This window comes from Octopus sinensis, linkage group LG13 (assembly GCF_006345805.1).
Source record: "Octopus sinensis linkage group LG13, ASM634580v1, whole genome shotgun sequence".
Taxonomy (NCBI): domain Eukaryota; kingdom Metazoa; phylum Mollusca; class Cephalopoda; order Octopoda; family Octopodidae; genus Octopus; species Octopus sinensis.
The window spans coordinates 55,053,433-55,073,432 of record NC_043009.1 but is presented as its reverse complement, the minus strand read 5'-3'; the positions used below and the strand labels follow the sequence as shown (position 1 = coordinate 55,073,432).

The 20,000-nt window shown below is 36.7% G+C and overlaps 2 protein-coding genes across 9 annotated transcripts in view; one reads left to right on the top strand and one right to left on the bottom strand.

The window, feature by feature from the left end:
• Positions 1–20,000, bottom strand: part of LOC115218552 (nucleoporin p58/p45) — a 71,431-nt gene that overhangs the window by 50,301 nt on the left and 1,130 nt on the right. For 7 of the 8 annotated variants that reach the window (XR_005001696.1, XR_005001697.1, XR_005001698.1 and 4 more), the window contains exons 2-4: positions 18,828–18,930; positions 5,720–5,754; positions 3,907–4,707 (exon numbers count right to left, since the gene is read on the bottom strand). Coding sequence is in view for 5 of the 8 variants with exons in the window: in XM_036508364.1 (XP_036364257.1) it covers positions 3,907–4,707; positions 5,720–5,754; positions 18,828–18,930 (939 nt within the window). In the remaining 3 variants the exon portion in view is untranslated. Of the gene's footprint in view, positions 1–3,906; positions 4,708–5,719; positions 5,755–18,827; positions 18,931–19,104; positions 19,130–20,000 lie in introns of those variants that run through there. The other variant, XM_029788438.2, reaches the window with a different exon arrangement.
• Positions 19,049–20,000, top strand: part of LOC115218551 (myotubularin-related protein 6) — a 244,786-nt gene continuing 243,834 nt past the window's right edge. The window contains exon 1 of the mRNA XM_029788434.2: positions 19,049–19,187. Within this exon, the coding sequence (XP_029644294.1) occupies positions 19,164–19,187 (24 nt within the window). The 5' untranslated portion in view covers positions 19,049–19,163. The remainder of the gene's footprint in view (positions 19,188–20,000) is intronic.

Below are 20,000 nucleotides of genomic sequence, written 5' to 3'. Positions count from 1 at the left end.
GTTAGATGGAATGGGGCAGAGAGACTAGAAAGAAGCAAGTGGCAACAGTAGCTGTCTGGTTGTGTAGAGCAGCAGGAAGACTAATGAGAGATAACATGCTGTTCATAATCATTGTCATCATTTAATGTCCATTTTTCCATACTTGCATGAGTCTGATGGAATTTGTCATGTCAGATTTTCTATGGGTCGATGCTTTTGTTGCCAACCTAGAACTGTTCCTTGGCAAGGTAATGATATTTCCACATAGCTAGACAGCTTTTTCTGTGGAAGACTGGACACTAACAACCTCATTTATGACAGTGATGCTCATTTACAACCATCCCATGATATCTAGACAAGGGTAACAAATACACACATTCCCATTTCGTCAGCCAAATCCACTGCCAAAGCCACAACACTTGCCCAAGATGTTACACAGTGGGATTAAACCTGAGACCACACGGTTAGGAAGTAAGCCTCTTAACCAGACAGCCATGCCTGTGCTGTTGTCTTAATAAGTAAAATAAAACAAAAGACAAAGTAGTAATGCAGTCCGTAATATAAAACTGACTAAAGTAATGAAGTTTTGGATATATATTAAGATGGAATGGCCATAACTGGAATGCCTTTGATCATAGATCTACTCAATTAACACTGACCTGAGAGGGTTGGGTGTCATACAAAGTAGTCAGGATGAGTGATGAAATCTTATTTGAATTTTCACTATGCTAGTGTGAGTTGTAGTACTCAGATTTGAATACTCACAGCTGATGGAAGTTAGATTCAGAAAGGACTTGGTATTGTTGGAATAGATCTATATCAGTGTTTTTCAAGGTAGGGTGCAAGCCCCATGAGGGGCTTTTCTGCTCAATGCATTTGGTCATCTTGCATGAAAATGAAAATCTGCCGAGTGCGCATGATACACCTGTACTCTAGGTGCAACAACTGGGAACTGACTCAGCCTATGGGCACAAAAATTTTCGAGCATGCGCAGAAAGGGTGGTGTCACAGCTCACCCAAAATATTTTGCTTGTGCAGCATTAATTTTGGCAAGAAAAAAAAGTTGGATAGTTTTTGAACGCACCTCATAAATACATACAAATATGTGTCTGTGTTTTTGTGTGCGTATATAGAACGTGAAAAAAACCTGCAATGAAGTTTTAATTAAAACTTCTTATGTTGCTTTATACCAGCAGTCATACCACTATCCCTTGACCTACAATAGGAGAGATCTATCTCAACTCATCACTTTCTGAAGCCATCCTTTTTGATGACATGAACACATACAACTTTCACATCTAGTACTCCTCCCTCACTAACACAAATGGCATACACACTGGATTGTTTTCTACTAAAAAAATTGTCTGCAACAATTAGCTTACCCACCTATCAGTAAATTTTTTCTGATTGGCTCATTTAACTACTGCTTAATGAAAATACCCACCTCATACTTTCTTACTGCGCAAGAACTCCCAATTCCTGCTCATACTAAGACTTGAAATTAACTAACAAAAGACTCTTCTTGACAGTGGTTCTTCCACTAAAACAGTGCAATCTAATGTTAGTTCTTAATCCAGCCAAATTTATCGATCAATCTTTGTCTCCAGAGATCTACCTCAGTCTCTGGAAACACTTTCCAGTGGGTCCCATTCACAAGAAGAGCAACCTCTCTAATATTGCCCTAACATTCAATATCTCAAAAGTAGTGGTACCATTCATAAATCTTTACCTCCTTCATCACTTGGTTTCTCTCCCATGTCAGGGGTCACCAGTAACCAGAGACTGAATCTCCCAAGCATGCAAAACATCATTTTAATGTCCACTTTTCTATGCTTGTATGGATCAGGCAGAGAGTACTGAGACAAATTTTCTGTGGCTAGATGCTCTTTGCTAACCTTCACCAAGGGTCAGATGTGTTTTGCAGAATATCAGAAATGAATGACTACTTGTACAACACTTGTTTATAGGTATTACACAATGTCAAGGCAAGAAGACACAAATATACATTCACACACATATACATATATAAACATGATGGGCATGTTTCGGTTCCTAACTATCAAATACACTCACAAGGGTTTGGTCAGCCCAGGGCTATAGAAGACACTTGCACAAAATCATGTGGTTGGGAAGCAAACTTAACATCATAAGTTTCCAAAAAGCCATGTTATTGCCCTTGACAGCAGTAAAGCTGTCCACCATGTCTAACATAAGACTCTCCTACTTATGTCTACCTCTTATCTCTTGGATTAGCAATTTCCAGTCAAACTTGCTCCATTACAGATCCACATTTCATCATTTTCAGTTATCCTACAATCTTCCTTCCGTTACTTTTACTGACACAAACTCCTTGGCAGATCATATCACTCTTCACTTCCAAATGTGTCTCATCTATTAGCAACTGAGACACCTCACACCCATCTTCAACCACTTCCAGAACCATAGATCTTGAAATCTTTCTTTAATTGGCACACAACAATCTCTTTCAACAGTACAAAGACAAGTGCTCCACCTATGAAAAAAAACAATCTTGCATTACCTCCTCTCTAGTTATGAACAATACACAAACCTATGATATCATAATAGCTGCTAGGTTTCATAGATACTGATGACTTCTAGTAGCAGCTTCACATTTCTAACATAGTTAAACCTATCTCATAAAGACTAGAGTTCTGTTTCAAGGCCAGATAATAATTCAGCTCTAGTCAAATTCTGGCCCTCTAAAAGCACAACAGCATATTGAGCTACTTCTCACATATCTGGGATGGTACTGTAACCAATTACTAACATCCTAGATTGCAGGAAAAGAGAGAAAAAAACCTTACACCAACACTGTAAAAACTACCTCATACATATTCCCTCTCTTCTAAACTAAAAGGGTAAAGACCCCCTTCTATCATGAATGACCATGGGATTGTACCTAGAAAGTCACCCTCCAAAGTGTCACCAATGCATACCAGTCTCTCCTCTCCATGCCACTGCTGTTATCCAAGGGAAAGCAAAGGCCAATATGGCTTGGCATCAGTGATACCACAGCTCATTTCTACAGCTGAGTGAACTGTATTAGTGTGAGTACATACTAATACTTCCATTCTTTTATATTTTATGGTCAGCTTGCTTGACTATTTACCCCAGTTGCTGCTGATTCTGGCTATGTTTGTCTCTTCTTCCCACTGTTATTCTCCCTATCTATCTCTATAATACTTTCTTTCCCTCTCAGCAGAGTCACTGCTTTCTCTTTCTACACAGCTATATTATGACAGAAAGAAAGAAAGAAAGAAAAAAAAAAGAATCATGCCAAGGTCAACTTTGCCATTTGTCCTTCTGATGTCAGTAAAATAAAGCAACAGTCAAGTAACGGGGTTGATTTAATCACATAACTCCCTTCTCTCAAAACTGCTGGTCTTGTCTAAATTAGAAACATCATTCTAATGTCAACTTTCTCATGCTCACATGGGTTAGATGGAATTCGAGGATTTTCTATAGCCAGAATACTTCTTTCCCCATGACTAGACATGTTTCCATAAGATTGGAAATGAAGGACATCACTTGTATGACAGTGACACACACTCATGGACTTCTTCCAGTTTCCATCTACTAAATCCACTCAAAAAGCTTTGGACAGCATGGGATGGGACTACAGTTGAAGACACTTGCCCAAGGTGCTAATCATGTGGTTAAGAAACAAACTTCTTGCCATATAGCCAAACCAGCACCTCGTTATTGATATCCTTCACAGAAATTATAAGTAATGAATTGTAGAATGCAAATATTAAAATTTCTATCATCTAATATCATGCATATCAATTTCTTTCTCTCACACACACACAAAAGAGGAAGTAGGGAAAAAAAATGCTGATTTTTTTTTGTACACATTCTAAATTGAAAATTAAGAGAAAGGCTAAATACAAATAAATCTGGACAAACCTGTTGCAGCTGTTGTTTTACCAAAAGAAAAACTTCCAAATAATGACGATGATGTTGTCGTCGTAGTTCCAAAACCTCCAAGGCCACTAGTAGTTGGCTGTTGCCCAAAGAAGCTTCCAGTTGTACCAGATCCTAGTGTATTAGTAGTTGGAGCTACAGTGCTCTGTGGTTTTGCACCAAGAAGCCAATTACTAGCAGTTGTTGTTGCTGTTGGTGGTGGCGCTGCTGCTGCTGGTGTTCCAGCAAATGACCCAAACCCACCGGTAGACGCCGGGTTACCAAACCCTCCAGTAGAAGCTGGATTACCGAAATTGAACCCAGTATTTGCAGTTGTCCCACTTGTAGCTGCTGCTGCTGTTGTAGCTGCTGCAGGAGTTCCAAAACTAAAACCTCCGCCACCGGTTGCTCCAAAACCAGTTGTACCAGTGGAGCCTAAGGAAAATCCTGTTGGTGCTGGGTTAGAAGTTGGCGTGTTGAAAGAAAACCCTCCCATAGCTGGAGCCGGAGTTGCCGTTTGTCCACCCATGGAAAAACCTGTTGCTGTTGCTCCCTGGTTTGGGACTGCGGTAGTAGTGGCTGGTGATGCACCAAAAGAAAACCCTGTATTAGGAGTAGCACCAAATCCACTCGAAGCTGGTGTGGAAGAACCAAAGGAAAATCCACCAGTGGCAGCAGTTGTTTTGGCAGCATTGCCAAAAGAGAAACCACCAGTAGCAGCTGTTGTCGTTTTGGGAGCACCGCCAAAAGAGAAACCACCAGTTGCAGGTGCAGCATTGCCAGAACCTCCAAAGGAAAACCCACCTACAAAAAAAAAAGAAAAGAAATACTTCAGGTTTTGAACAATATTTTGCCTTCAGATTTAAAAATGCTTCCTTGTATTAAAAGTCTCAGTTTCTTATGATGAGTACGTCTCAAAATAAATAGGGGAAAAATATTTCAGCTATGATCATCTTACTGCTTACATTACAGGTATAGTGTATCAAGGACTATGTTATCTAATGAATGTATCCTTTGAGACCAAGTAATCTGTTAATTTTTCTAAATGACTCTGCCAGTGAAGGAAAGCAATTCTCATGAACTTTTTCTCGTGTCTCTTTAGGATAAGAAGAAGAGTGAAAGTTATCTCACACTCAGGACTTGGCCAGATGGTGCTTTTAAACAGAATAATGGATTAAGTCTTCTACACAAGAACAGCTGCAGCCTGTCTGTAAGACATCTGCACAGTCTCTGTTGACTCAATGTCACTGACAAGCCTTCAGTCAATCTAAAGCTATATTAGAAGACACTTATACAAAGTGCCATGCAGTGGGTTTAAACCTGGAATTATACAATTTCAAAACAAACTTTTTAACTATACAACTTTGCCAGCATCTAGGACATATTCCATGAGCTTTAGTACTAACAGTGTATTATTTACAGCAGATGGAAGATTGTTAGTTTGTTGTTTAGCCCTAGGTAAACCATGATCGAGATGTCCTGTGATCAAAGGCATTCCAGTATTGGCAACCCCTACCATTTTAGTGACGGCTAAGACTACATTATCTTATGTGTTCTTCCCTTTTTTAAGGTAGCAGAGTGTGATTTGAGGCAGATTTGGTTGCAATTTCTAAAACTCTTTGGTGCCTTTAGTGAAGCCCACTCTGTAGCAAATACTCAGATCAGGTTCCAGGTCTGAGAATAACTTCCTCTCATTAGTGTGGAAGGTATATGAAAATGCTATGGCATTACTCGTCTGCCACAGCCAAACTCATGTAACTTTTAATCAAAATTTTGATGTGGTGTAGTAAAATAGAAATAATAAAATTTTAATTACTTGTAGTTCCTTGGGTAGCACCACCGAATCCTGTGCTGGAAAATATAAAAAAAAAATTTCATTTATAAAGTTGTACAAGGAAAACAAAATAAAAATTACTTAACAGAAGCTATTTAGCTTAAAATTTTTATTTAGATATAACATATATGCATTAATTCTAAGTAAAAATATAACGTTTAGCATTACTTATATGTAGAAAAATCATTAATAATAGTTGATATAAATATTGGTTAGTTGATTTCTTTAGTCATGCTTCACATTATATATATATATATATATATATATAGAAGAAAGAGAGAGTAAAATGAGAAACACAGAGAGAATTAATAGAAGAGGTGCAGGATAAGTGCCTTAGGACTTTCTGAAATATAGTTTTTTTTTCCTTTTTTAAATGAAATTTTGCAGAAATAGGTTTTTGATGCAGTAGATTTGATTATGTCAATTAAATTTAGAATCATCATTATTTAAAGCCCATTTTCCATGCAGGCATTGGTTGGATGGGTTGACCAGAGCTGGTATGGTTAGAGGCTGCATCGGGCTCCATTGTCTGTTCTGGTATGGTTTCAGAGGTTGGATGCCCTTCCTAACACCAACCATGCTATGTAATTGCATATATTTATTGCAAATATGCGCACAAGAAACTTATTGTATTTAATCTGAAGGCAATAAATATTTTCTTTTCAATATCAGTATTCAGTCATCATTTTGTACAAGCACCAAGAAATTTGATAAAAGTTAAATCAAAATGATTGTGTGTATGCCATATTTCCTGATACTGTCCATAATAGCAAAAGTATACTCCCAGAACTGCTCATCAAATGACAGCTAATGCCCTAATATATATATATATATATAATATATATATATATATATATAGCATGAATTCTATATACAAATATTTAGCAATACTTAGAATAATGCCAAGAGAGAACATGTGACATTGACAATAGGACGATAAATTTCCAACAGCTATAGATACATTTACAGTCTAAGAGAACATGCGTAGTTCTGAAAAAAAAAAAAAATAAAATAAAGCTGAGCAAGACACAGGTCAAAATTACAATCCTATACCAGACTTTATTGTTTTTAGGGTTTACATTTACAACCTGCCCACTCCAAATTACTTTAAAGTAATATATATATAGCATTTGCCACTGCAAAATGTTTTAAAGAAGAACATAAAGAAGATAAGCATTTCATTTTCTTCAAAGTTTGCATATATTTCAAAATATAAAGGGGTTAGATTACCAGCTGAATGATCAGAAATATATAACTAAGAGTTTTGGAATAATAAATCTTTCATTTACAATGTCATCAAGAATACTCTTGGTGAACACACACACACACATGAAAATATACACTGTGACAGCACACCTTTGATGCAAGTCTGATGAAGTATTTGATATTAAAAGCCCTAATTTCAAACATGCTAACATCTGTTTATGTTTCCTGTCTCAAGTTTGGCATTTATAGTATTTAACATCAGTTAACTACTAAGAAGTAGTTAATTCGGTTTTTAATATTTATTTTCATACCAAATAATTTTATGATACTGTAGAGAAGACTAGCCTAGTGATTCCAAACCCATGTTTCATTAAGTATACACACATATATATATGCTTGATAATTCTCATAAACATGACTAGCAATGATGGGCATCATTTTGCAGCAGGTGTTAAAATTTACCAACCATAGAACTTTACATTATAAACACACACATGTCAGTGCAACGTTTGAAGCACCCAGTGCACTCTGTAAAGTGGTTAGCATTAGTCAGGGTATCCAGCCATAGATACCAGGCCAAAATAGACAAAGGTAGCTCGAGCAGTTCTCCAGCTCACCAGCTCCTGTCAAACTGTCCAATCCATGACAGTATGAAGAACAGACATTAAATGATGATGATGATTTTGATAGGATACATGCTAATTCATTTTAACCCATGCCAATATGGAAAAAGTAAATGTTAAAAACATCACAATGATGTTGATATAAACACAGAAATACATATTACAAATATTAAAACACAAAACATACACAGAAATTCTAGAGACTTTCCTGTTAACATTAAAACAAATGGCAGAGTGTTGTAAGGAATAGCAACGCTCCAAATTAAAATGTTCTGAAATCTCTAGTGGGATTAACTACTCCCGAGTGGGTGCAGGAGAGAGTCAACTTTGTATCTCCTTCCTATTCAAAATGTAAATACCAGTGAATTAATAAAATATCACTCTCCTAATTTCCATTAAATCTACGTTAATGGATATTACTTACCGAAATATGATTTGAAGGAAAAGCTGATATGGAACCCAAATGAAATAGTTGTTTAACAAGCAGTGTGTTAACACTTGTGCATATAATTATTTACTTTTCAGTATCTACAGAGAATTTCAGAGGGTGTCAGTCTGGGCGCAAAATACGGGGGTAATACGTAACAAGAAAACATTTTTGCTCACCTACCCCAACAAACAAATCTACATTTCCACATCTCTTCTCTTCCTCACATTTCCTCCGTCATACACTATGCCTAGCTCTCACTCCTTAATCCTGTCCACACAGCCCTGTTCCTCTGTATCATTGCTATCTGGTAGCCCCCCACAACCAACTATATATACCCAAGTTTTTGCCACTCACCCCGCTCCGCACTATTTAATCACATTGCCTTAGCAATATCCTGCCACTTATATTATGGTGTTCAAACCTCAAAGGTATGCCCTGGTACTTGCTACCATCTATATCTCTCTCTTCCTTTACTCAACCATCCCATTTATATTCTGATCCCAGTCATGCAGTGGCACACCTGTTTCTGTCTCTCTGTCTCACTATAACCTTTCATTATCCAACACAAGATCACCTCCTCCAATGCCCTCACCCCTCTTAAGTTTTTTTCTTTGTCTTGCAAGTACTTGGTGACCCTGTCAGTGTAGGTGCCACTTTAAAGCATCCAGTTCACACTGTAATGTGGTTGGTGTTCAGAAGGGCATCCAGCTGTAAAAACCTTGCCAAAACTGACCTCACCTGTGCTTGTGCCACACAAAAAGCACTAAGTCCACACTGATGAGTGGTTGGTGTTAAGAAGGGCAACCAGCTGTAAAAATCCTGCTAAAACAGTCAAAGAAGTCTGGTGCAGGCTTCTGCCTGGCTGGCTCTTGTGAAACCGTCCCATCCATGCTAGCATGCAAGGTGGACATTAAATGATGTTCAATATAGGGCTTAGAAGTTTGAAATACAAAGTGGTATAAAGCTCATTTGCTTCAAGTATAATTAGAATATTATCAAAAGATAAATCACATACTATTTAGGATTGATTAAACCATTCACATCACCCAGTTATTAACATTAAATGACGAGAGTGAGTTTGGAAAAAATCAAATTCTAACTCACTGCTGGTGATATTAATTACCATTATACAAGAAAATCAAAGACAAAAGATCCAGAGAAATTTACTCAATAAAACAAAAAATTAACACTCAAGATACTTTAGATAAGTCAATCCAATTTCTATGACTAAAACGTCTGCTTTTGATTCCTGGTTGCTCCATTACCATCTCAACTGTCAATCTACTACTGCCCTCACCTTCTCTATGCCTACTATTACTCTTACCCCAGCAAGAGGAGTAGAAGAAGTGTCACTGAATAGTGAGAAAGGGAGTCAAAGTGTGACACACTGACACACAGAAATTCGTTTTTGGCATTTATTATTATAGATTTTGGCACAAGGCCAGCAATTTCAAGAGAAGAGCCAAGTCAATTACACTGACCCCAGTGCTCAACTGTTACTTGTTTCATCAACCCTGAAAGATTGAAAGGCAAAGTTGATCTTGGTGGAATTTGAACTTAGAACATAAGGATGGATGAAATACTGCCAAGTATTTTACTCAATGTGTTAACAATTCTGCTAACCTATCTTATAATTACATACAATATTACACATAATTTACATATAGTTTACATTGCAAGACATTAACTTCATCAGCTGTCAACAGATAACACAACTTTAGTACCATCTAACAGTATTGCTCCCTCCAGTAGTGCTATGCTGCTGTAATGATGTTAACAGAGAATATTTGGATCCTTTTAGTCCACACAGCAGTGTACTTTTTTTACTTCCATTATCTAAACATCCCCAACACCAGAACTGGTACTACTGTAACCACTCCAATCATGCAATAATTTTTTTTTTACTGGTCTCAGCTTGAATTTTCTCTCTCATGTCTCTGTCACGACAAAGTACTTTTTGCCATTGGTACTAAATCTACTCACAACAATCTAGGTATAATCAATCATCATCATCGTTTAACGTCCGTTTTCCATGCTAGCATGGGTTGGATGGTTCGACCGGGATCTGGGAAGCCAGAAGGCTGCACCAGACTCCAGTCTGATCTGGCAGTGTTTCTACAGCTGGATGCCCCTCCTAACGCCAACCACTCCGTGAGTGTAGCGGGAGCTTTTTACGTGCCACTGACACAGGTGCCAGGCGAGGCTGGCAACGGCCACAATCAGTTGGTGCTTTTTACGTGCCACAGGCACGGAAGCCAGTCAAGGCGGCGCTGGCATTGGCCACATTCGGATGGTGCTTTTTACGTGCCACCGGCACAGGGATTACAACTACAATTTCCATTGATTTTTGATGTTGATGTACTTGACTCAATAGGTCTCCTCAAGTACAGGGTCGAAACTGTTTTTTTACTTGCCACCTGCACAGGAGTCCGATTTCACTTGCCCCAACAGGTCTTCACAAGCAGAGTTTAGTGTCCAATGAAGAGAGGTTGGCATGGGTGCCAAACAATGATGTGAATAAATAAATTATCTACAAACAATAAATACTTAAATATTTCTCTCTCTATCATCTATATATATATATATATATGTAGATAGATATATAAGAGCAGAGAGAAAGAGAGAGAGAGAGAGATAAAGTACCCAATATTTCTCTGCTGTTTCTTTTGGGTTTATCACTCAAGTGGATTTGCTGCCTGTATTTGGTGCACTTGAAGCAAGTTGTTAATTCTTTATAACCCTTTGTGTCACCAACCCTCACTTGCTTCCATGCAAAATAATACTTCCTTGCGGACAGACATATTTTCGATGGAAGTGAAATCAAATCCATTCACACAGCTTCGGTCAGACCAGGGCAATAGGGGAAGACACTTACTCAAGTAGGATTGAATTTTGAATCTTGAGGCTAAAAAATCCTAATAGCTTTTTTGTCAAGCCCTAAAGAGCAAAGGAATAAGCAGGAGTTTTATAGTGTTTGAATTAATTAAAAAAATTTAAGACTAAAAATGACAAGAAAAATGTGTACAAAATGTTAACATGCTAACAAACTGATTGACTGAACAAACAACCATTCACAATATCATAATTAAAATTTAATCCTTTTGTTAACATATTTCAATTAAAATCGGCTGCCTTTGTTTCAATTAGTTTTGTAAACAATGAAGAATTAATGTAGAATTTAACATTTTCATTATTAAGCTGGTGATTAGAAGAAAAATTGATGAGATTTTGATAGGAGATTTTAATTTATATCACTTTAAACCTGGCAGTCCTATCTTCCCTGAGGAATCAAGAGGCCTAAGAAGAAGACGACTTTAAACCTGAGAGTTTATATCATTGAACCAGGGGTGGTCTCAGGCAGACTGATATCAAAAGGGTTAAAGCAATCAGTTAATGTTTGACAGGTGCTGTTGTGCGGTAAGAAGCTTGCCTTCCAACCACATTGTTCCAGGTTCAGTCCCATTCTGTGATGCATTGCGCAAGTGTCTTCCACCATAGCCTCCAGCTAACCGAAGCCTTGTGAGTGGATTTGGTAGAGGGAAACTGAAAGAAGCCTGTCATGCATATGTGTGTGTATGTGCATGCCTTTTTGTCTATGTTTGTCCCCCACCACCCATCACTGCTTGACAACCAGTGTTGGTGTTTTTACATATCTGTAATTTAGTGGTTTGACAAAAGTGACATAGAATAAGTACTAGGCTTACAAAGTCCTGGGGTTGATTTGTTTGACTAAAACCCCTCAAGGTGGGGTTCAAGCAGGTTTCTGTCATTTGACTGCAACCAAGTAAAATAATATCACAATATTCCCTCCAAATGGTACACCAGTCCATTGCAGGGTTCAAAACTTAGCAATTTTAGGGGAGAGAACAAATGGGTTACATTGAGTTCAGTATTTGATACTTTATCAACACTGAAGGGATAAAAGGCAGAGTTGACTTCAATGGGGTTCAAACTCAGAACACAAAGAACCAGAAGGGATGCCACAAAGCCTTTTGTCCAAGTTGCTAACAATTCTATCAGCTTGCTATCTCTGTATTTACACACACGATTATATACAATATGTAGTTAAATGTCATAAATGATATATGAAGGCAGCAGATCCATCAGACATATTTGCTGGGATGCTGAAAATATCTGGTGAAGTATGGTTTAACCCTTTAGTGTTCACATTATTCTGACAAAATTAATGCTTCTTCATCTACATTGTTTTGAACTAATCATGCATTATCTTGTAGCTATGAGATTTTGACGAGGTAGCTGTTAATTCTTAAAACGATATTGTAGGGTTGGTGTGAGAGACCAGATCTGGCCAGTTTGAACATAAAACAGGCAGAATACTTTTGGCCGGATATGGCTGGTTTAAATGCTAAAGGGTTAAGCTAGTCAACCAGGCAATATAGGAAGGTGTCATGTGTCATATCGAGAGATAGGTATAGCAGTACAACTGTCAACTGCTACATGTGCAAAGGAGGTGGTCACATTTTCTAAATTGCTTTAGGTGCTCAACTGTATAATTTTAACTCTTTTGTTATCATATGTCTGTTAAAATACTCTTGCCTTTGTTTCAATTAATTTTAAAACAATGATGAACTTAATAAAAAAGCTATGTGATTATCAAGCTGGTGTTCAGAACATGGAATTTTGATGGCAGTTTTTAATTTAGATCACTTTAAAACTGGAAGTTTATACCATAGAAACAAGAGTGGTCTCAGGTGGGATGTCATCAACAATAGTAAACAGATTTTTGGATATCTGTTTGTAGAGTATTTTTATAGGTTTTATACCGTTATGTGTTTCTACCTTACAACCTTCTAAGTTTTGTCTTATGCTTAATTGCTTCTAACTTCTTTCATAATATAAAAAAAGCCTCAGTGGCATAGCTTTAGCCTTCAAACCCAAACTTTCACAGGCTACAGTGCTAACAGATATCCTGATGAGTCACACTGGCCATGCATGATTTCAATCAATATAAATATATGATTAAGAATTAGAGGTGAGTCAGTGAAACGGAGTTGAAGATTTTAAGTATAACTCTACAGCTTTGTATACATACATAGTTATATATTATCATCCGTCCCGTTGGCATGTAAAAAGCACCATCCGATTGTGGCCGTTGCTAGCCTCGTCTGGCCCCCGTGCCGGTGGCACGTAAAAAGCACCATCCGATCATGGCCGTTTGCCAGCCTCGTCTGGCACCTGTGCAGGTGGCACGTAAAAAGCACCCACTACACACACGGAGTGGTTGGCATTAGGAAGGGCATCCAGACGTAGAAACATTGCTAGATCAGACTGGGCCTAGCGCAGCCTACTGGCTCCCCAGACCCCAGTTGAACCGTCCAACCCATGTTAGCATGGAAAGCGGACATTAAACGATGATGATGATGATGATTTTACATTCACTTTTTAAGTTGGTATGGGTTACACAAGTCAGTTCTTACTCAAACTTATTGCTCTTACATACCATCATTTTACTATTTCCTTTGGCTAAGTGCCCTTCCTAACACCACATACTTTAGTGGGATGAGATGGTGGTTGAAGGAGTGAGTGATGGGTAGTTATTGAGCTGACTAAATGGTAAGAGTGAATAGTGAAAGTCAATATGAAGAGGCTCAGGAAAGGGGAAGGCAAAGAAATATAAAAGGGATAATGGTAATTGCTTATCAACCATACTGTTGTGAATTTGAATGGATGGGCTATCTGTTGGGTGTACCTGAGGTAGACCCTCTTTCCTCCCACGAATTCTTTTCATTCAAAAACCTGTTAGCTGCTCTTCTCTGTCTCACCCCTTTTTCAATGTCTGTGAGAGCATGAGTATCATAAACATTCAGTTCGTATTTCTCCTCATTGTCATTTCAATTTTCTTTCTATTAGGAATAGCTCATGCCTCTGATCCTCACATCTTACAAAACTGGCAAAATTCTGATTTTAGGCTTCTTCCCTTTTAAGAATAACTGATATCTAGCTTTTCTTCCTCCAACTTGATACTACTCTTTGCTGCCCTCTTTCTTAGAGATATTTTCGAAACTGGTTTTTAGCTGATATGGCTCTATGGAAGTATTTCACTACCATGTTGCTCTCTTTCTGACAGATTTTAGACCAGGGAATAACTGGCAGCTGTCCTGTATCTAATAATTCGCTATCTTTTCTATCTTGTTATATGCCTCAATCAATACATCTCTGAACCTACTGCTGATTGCTAGCATTTTCAACTTCCACTATATATATATATGCATATGCATATGCAGGTGTGGCTGTTTGAGATTTAGTATGAATGTGTGCGCATTTTAAACATTCTGATATAATTGGAAGCTATACTAGAAAGTTATTTCACTAGAAAATATCGATTTTTCTGGAAGCTATGAAGAAACAAAGTCATAGGACAACACAATTTGTGTAGGTATGCCATATATACTCTCTACCATTGTAATTCCTAGATTTTCAGAATGACGGTGAGGTAATATCCTATCCTTGAGTACTGATTTTCTCGATAGCCATGAATCAGGTGGGAAGCTTACAATGAGCTCTGATTCTTTGAATCCCTATTCCTGTTTTATACGAGACATCTGGCACCTCGCTGTACTCAGGAAGAGCTCTCCACCACAGCAGAATTGATACTGGTGCCCTTGCCATGTAAAAAGCACCCAGTACACTCTGTAAAGTGGTTGGTGCTAGGAAGGGCATCCAGCAGAAACCATGCCAGAATAGACAATGGAGTCATATCTGCCAACATGGAAAACGGTTTTTAAATGATGATGATATGCGTACCAACATTGAAGCAAAAGATTGCAGATTTTAAATTTCTATTCACATGAGTGGTGAAATTTATGTTAAAGAGTTTTTCAGAAAAGAGGCACATCAGATTGAAAAATAACAGCAAACAGACAGTCCCCTACTCCCTGTATGTATAAATATGACCAGTTGAAAAGAATCTTTAGTTCTAAGGGAAAAAATATGTGTAGATGCAATTTCAGAGTTTTGGAATAGTTTACACAGGAGTGGCCATGTGGTAAATAACTTGCTTACCAACCACATGGTTCCGGGTTCAGTCCCACTGCATGGCACCTTGGACAAGTGACTTCTACTATAGCCTCAGGCCGACCAAAGCCTTATGAGTGGATTTAGAAGATAGAAACTGAAAGAAGCCTGCCGTGTACATATATACATGTGTGTGTGTGTGTGTTTGTTACCCCAACATCACTTGACAACCGATGCTGGTGTGTTTACATCCACGTAACTTAGCGGTTTGGTAAAAGAGCCTGATGGAATAAGTACTAGGCTCACAAAGAATAAGTTCTGGGGTTGATTTGTCCGACTAAAGGCGGTGCTCCAGTATGATCAGAGTCAAATGACTGAAACATTAACCAAATAAAAGAATATAAGTTAGGTTTTCTGTTTCCGACGGGATTTTTTCAAATTGCTTTTTTGCACCACGCATTTCAAAGTGATGAGGAGAAGCCTCTTCTGAAACAAATTTTTTAATCCGTGATTTTCTTAACCACCCCCATCTCTCTACCACCTCATGGCAGTCATCAATGAAAAGTGATCACCCCCACCGCCACCTCATTATATTCCCTATTCTGAAACATGTAATCCAAATTTTTAGAGAGAGAGAGAGAGAGAGAGAAAGAGAGAAATGTATTTTAAACGTCACCCCGCCAGCAGGCAAAATTATTTTGTGCCATACTATTATTGTTGGAGATATCTATTTTTTTTTAATTTCAATATAAACAAAGAGATAGATGGACAGATATATAAGGACACGTGTCTAGCACATGACTACCAATATGGCTGTCTCACTTGGATTGCTTTGACACGAGATCTCTCCAGTAGCGGGTGGTCAGCTGCAGACACGAAAAGCTGGATAGCCATCTTTCTAACTAGCTTGGTTGAAATTTGACTCATTTCATACGCCATGGCGTTTCCATAGCTTGTATGAATGGGTAGATTAGTAGCGATACAGGATTGCATAGTACATTAGACGAAATTAAGTGCATTACAAAATTATTCGGTATAATTGTTATTGTTTATGAAGTATATTATATAAAACAGGGATCGAGTCAGTTGAATTAGTTTTAATTAATCACAAGCTCGATTATTACTTCATACAGTATTACTTACACAACACGTGTGTATTACCCTAAGGTGTTCGATGTCTATAGACATAAAACGGTAGTTGTTCGTGTAAACTACGATTTATTTGTTAATTGGGTGAATGTAGCATGCCGTTTCCATGTGATCCATTTTGTCTTGCACTGGACGTCGTTTCTTCCGTACATATTCGACAGACAAATTGAATACAACTACATGAGAGGCCTTCTTTCGGAAATTAATATATAGCCGATCTCTCATGGACATAACTACAGATGTGTACCCCACCCCGACTTAGTTGCCTCATAATTTCCAGAAAAAAATGGATACTTCTTAACGAAAATTCCAACAAATACCGCTGAAGAATTTTTCCGAGCGGTAAGGAGAGGAGTTTCGGAAAATTCACACAATCCGACCTTTTCCCCCTCATAACTTTCAGGAAAATGAGTATCTTTTAATGAAATTTCATACAAATACCTTTCAAACGGCATAGATTAACCATTATAAAGAAATTTTTGGAGAAACAGATTTTTGGATTAGGAAGACCATAAAAGTTGAAACTACTCCGTTTTGACGGGGATTTTCCCCATTTTTTTTTTATTTCACAACAGCCTTCGAAATAATGTGGGGGAGGCATCTTTATATGAAAAATAGAAAAGAAATTTTTTTCACCTCCCTCATCCCAATTCTTCACCAATTTTTTTTAACCATGGGAGGAGGCTTTTCGATTAAAAAAAATGTAAATATTTTCAGAAGAAAAGGTGTACAATTCAAGGGAGATTTGGCTGTCGTTCCTAGCACCCCCCCCCCACGTTTTCACCTCTCACATGTATTGTTTTCTTTCAATATTTTTCTATTAAACACATTTTATGGAATGATAAATTCCCCCACAAATTTCTTGATAATCATAATTTATGCTGTTTGAAAGGTATTTGAATAAAATTTGATTAAAAGATATCCATTTTCCTGAAAGTTATGAAAGAAAAAAAAAATGAATCGTGTGAATTTTCCGAAACTCATCTCCCTACCCACTCGGAAAAATTCTTTCCCATAAACCCTTATGTACTCTGAATCTACAGCATCTAAGCAGTTTTTGTTGAAAATTTGTGCCCCCCACCCAGGGGCAGGTATACGTATGTTATGATTGTAACGGAGATTATTTGCGGAAACATTGATGAATGTTTCCAAGGAAGTGGTGTCCGTGGCGGAGTGAAAACTGTTTTACGCATGTCTCACAATATGGCTGTGGTGATACGAGGTCTTTACTGGTTGTCGATGGTCAGTTGGCATCTCAATAACGCTTCGAGGTAGAAACAGGTATATTCACGACGTTTGTAAACTGCCTGGTAGCGAAACCAACCTCCACGGTGACCAAGGATTCAATTATATCCGTATTAGTTTCGTAAATATGGCAACATTGTAAAGCATTTAGAAGAGTGTTTCAATTCAGATTTGACACCTGCAATGTATTAATCCATAAAATGTGCATGTATGGTGCATATGTGCATCACATGTAAGAGTACATTGACCACACTTGAACTGCTTACAAGTCGCACAATTTTCCGTTTTACATGGATTTTTTGCACAGGATTTCAAACTGTTTGGATGTGGTTAGAATATATGAAGCTAGAATTGTTATTTTTTTTAAACGTTTGAGATTTTCACGTTTAAAAGAAGTTAACCCTTTCGTTACTGTATTTATTTTGAGATGCATTGTATTTCTTTCAATTACTTTAAATATATGAAAGAATTTTGTAAAACAACTTAGTTATCATTCAGCTAGTGTTGGGAACATAAATTGTGACTAAGGTTTGGTGGAAGATTTTAATTCAAAACTTATGAAAACAAGACATTTGGGCAGTACTCAGAGCCAGGTTGGTAATGAAAATATGGTAACATTGTTCTATCTAGAAACAGGAAATTTAGAATTCAATATACAAAACCTGAGTATTAGTACATCTGCTAAGAAGCAACAAGAGTGACTTAAAGGCCTAGATTTAACCGATTTTCATGCCAAGGCATTTTACCAAATTTTATATTTCATAACAAACCATACATTTTTATAAAGTAATCAAACAGTAAATAAATCTTTAATAATTTTTCCCGCTCTGAAAAATATATAAGTCACATACTGTATTTCATAGAAATAAATAAGAGTTTCTTCCCTTCTTAAATATAACGAATTCATTTGTATGAAGTCATTTTTTACGTAATTATTTACGAACAAATAAAACACGTATTTGCTATCAAATGAACTTTATAGAATAAAACTTTATAGTGAAAATAAAATGGCAATTAACTAGGACTAATAGATTTTTTTTATATGTTAATGAATACAAACATAGAGATTATATGAAGAAAAACACATCGTAATGATGATGAGTTGAACTGCTATACATTTGGTTCCTTAATGTAGGCCACAATAAAGACCGATTTTATGTGACGAGCTTGTTTTATATCCGTAAATTATGATGGTTTTTCACTTGAAATCTTTGAGTGCATTTCATATATATATAGTTTGTATTACTCTCATGTTTAAAAACCGATTATCGATTTATTTTCTATCAATGAATGTTATGAGAGAGAGAGAGAGTTGATGAAATTCTTTAATTTTGTCTTCGGAAGATTTAAAGTGTAATTAATCATTAATCATAATAAAAAATAATTCAACGACGTAGAACACAGAAAGAAAGATCGTTTTTCATTTTAACATAATAAAAGTATTGATATAAATTATGGTTACCTTGTGGCACCGAATGCTGGAGCCGGAGAGAGTCCAAACGTAAAACCTCCTCCAGCCGCCATCATGTTGCAGTTGACAAAACTCTCAAACCCAGAATACGAAACTATAAAAATATGAAAACAAATTTATAATATAAAAAAAATACGATTAAAATTTTAGTTGTAATATTTTGTTTTGTTTTTTTATTATAAAGGAAGATTTGTTGCAGATTATCGTCAAGAAGGAATAATAAATCTGAAAATATCTCTTGTGCTGATATCGATGAGATGTGACTAACCTTGTAACATGGAGGATTGAAAGCTGTAAACAAGAAAAACACTTGACGGAATCAGGAAAATGGAATTTATCAGGACTTCTAAGGTTAGTAAACGTGGCAATGCATTTACGTGCGACTATGTCATTCGAATTCGTGATATTTAAAGGAAAATATTTGCATTTTTTTCTACACATGGTTAATTATATAAGAATATTTCTGCGAATGAATTTTTTCAAGAATTGCTCTGAAATGCTTCAGCACAAATTAACCGGCCACTCACTTGACAACAGTTGATACCTGTGACCAAATAATTAATTATCCCATTAAACTAGATTTACCATTACCATTTTAGAAGCTTACCCAGTTCTGAATGTCAGTGAAGATAAATATAAAAGCTATAGATATGAAAATGAAACAATTTCATGCACATATATGTATATTTCTTTATATATATATACATTCATACACCTGTTTTATTTATCATAATTTACACTCAGGTTTTGTTTCTTTTTCTTATGAGATCATCACCCACCCTTCTGTGTTACTCAATATTATATCTATTGTTAACACACGTAGCTATGTTTTTCTTAAGAATATCAAAAACAGAGTTCAATTTTTAAAAATAACATTTTATTTACTTTTTATTCTTTTTATTTTGTGGGCGTATATGTTAATGTATTATAATTTGACACATTAGTAGAATATTAAGCAAAATAAAGAGCTATCTAGCATGAGTATTATTTGCTCTTTACAATTATAGCAAGCAGATGAACATATATTTTCATCTCTAAACAATTACGTTTATTATTCGCTTCTATAAATAAAATACATAGGCACCGATCTAACAAGCTACCTAACAACTAGAATTTTTTTTCTTCTTATTCTCTCTGTCAATTTATTGTTTATCGATTTCTCAA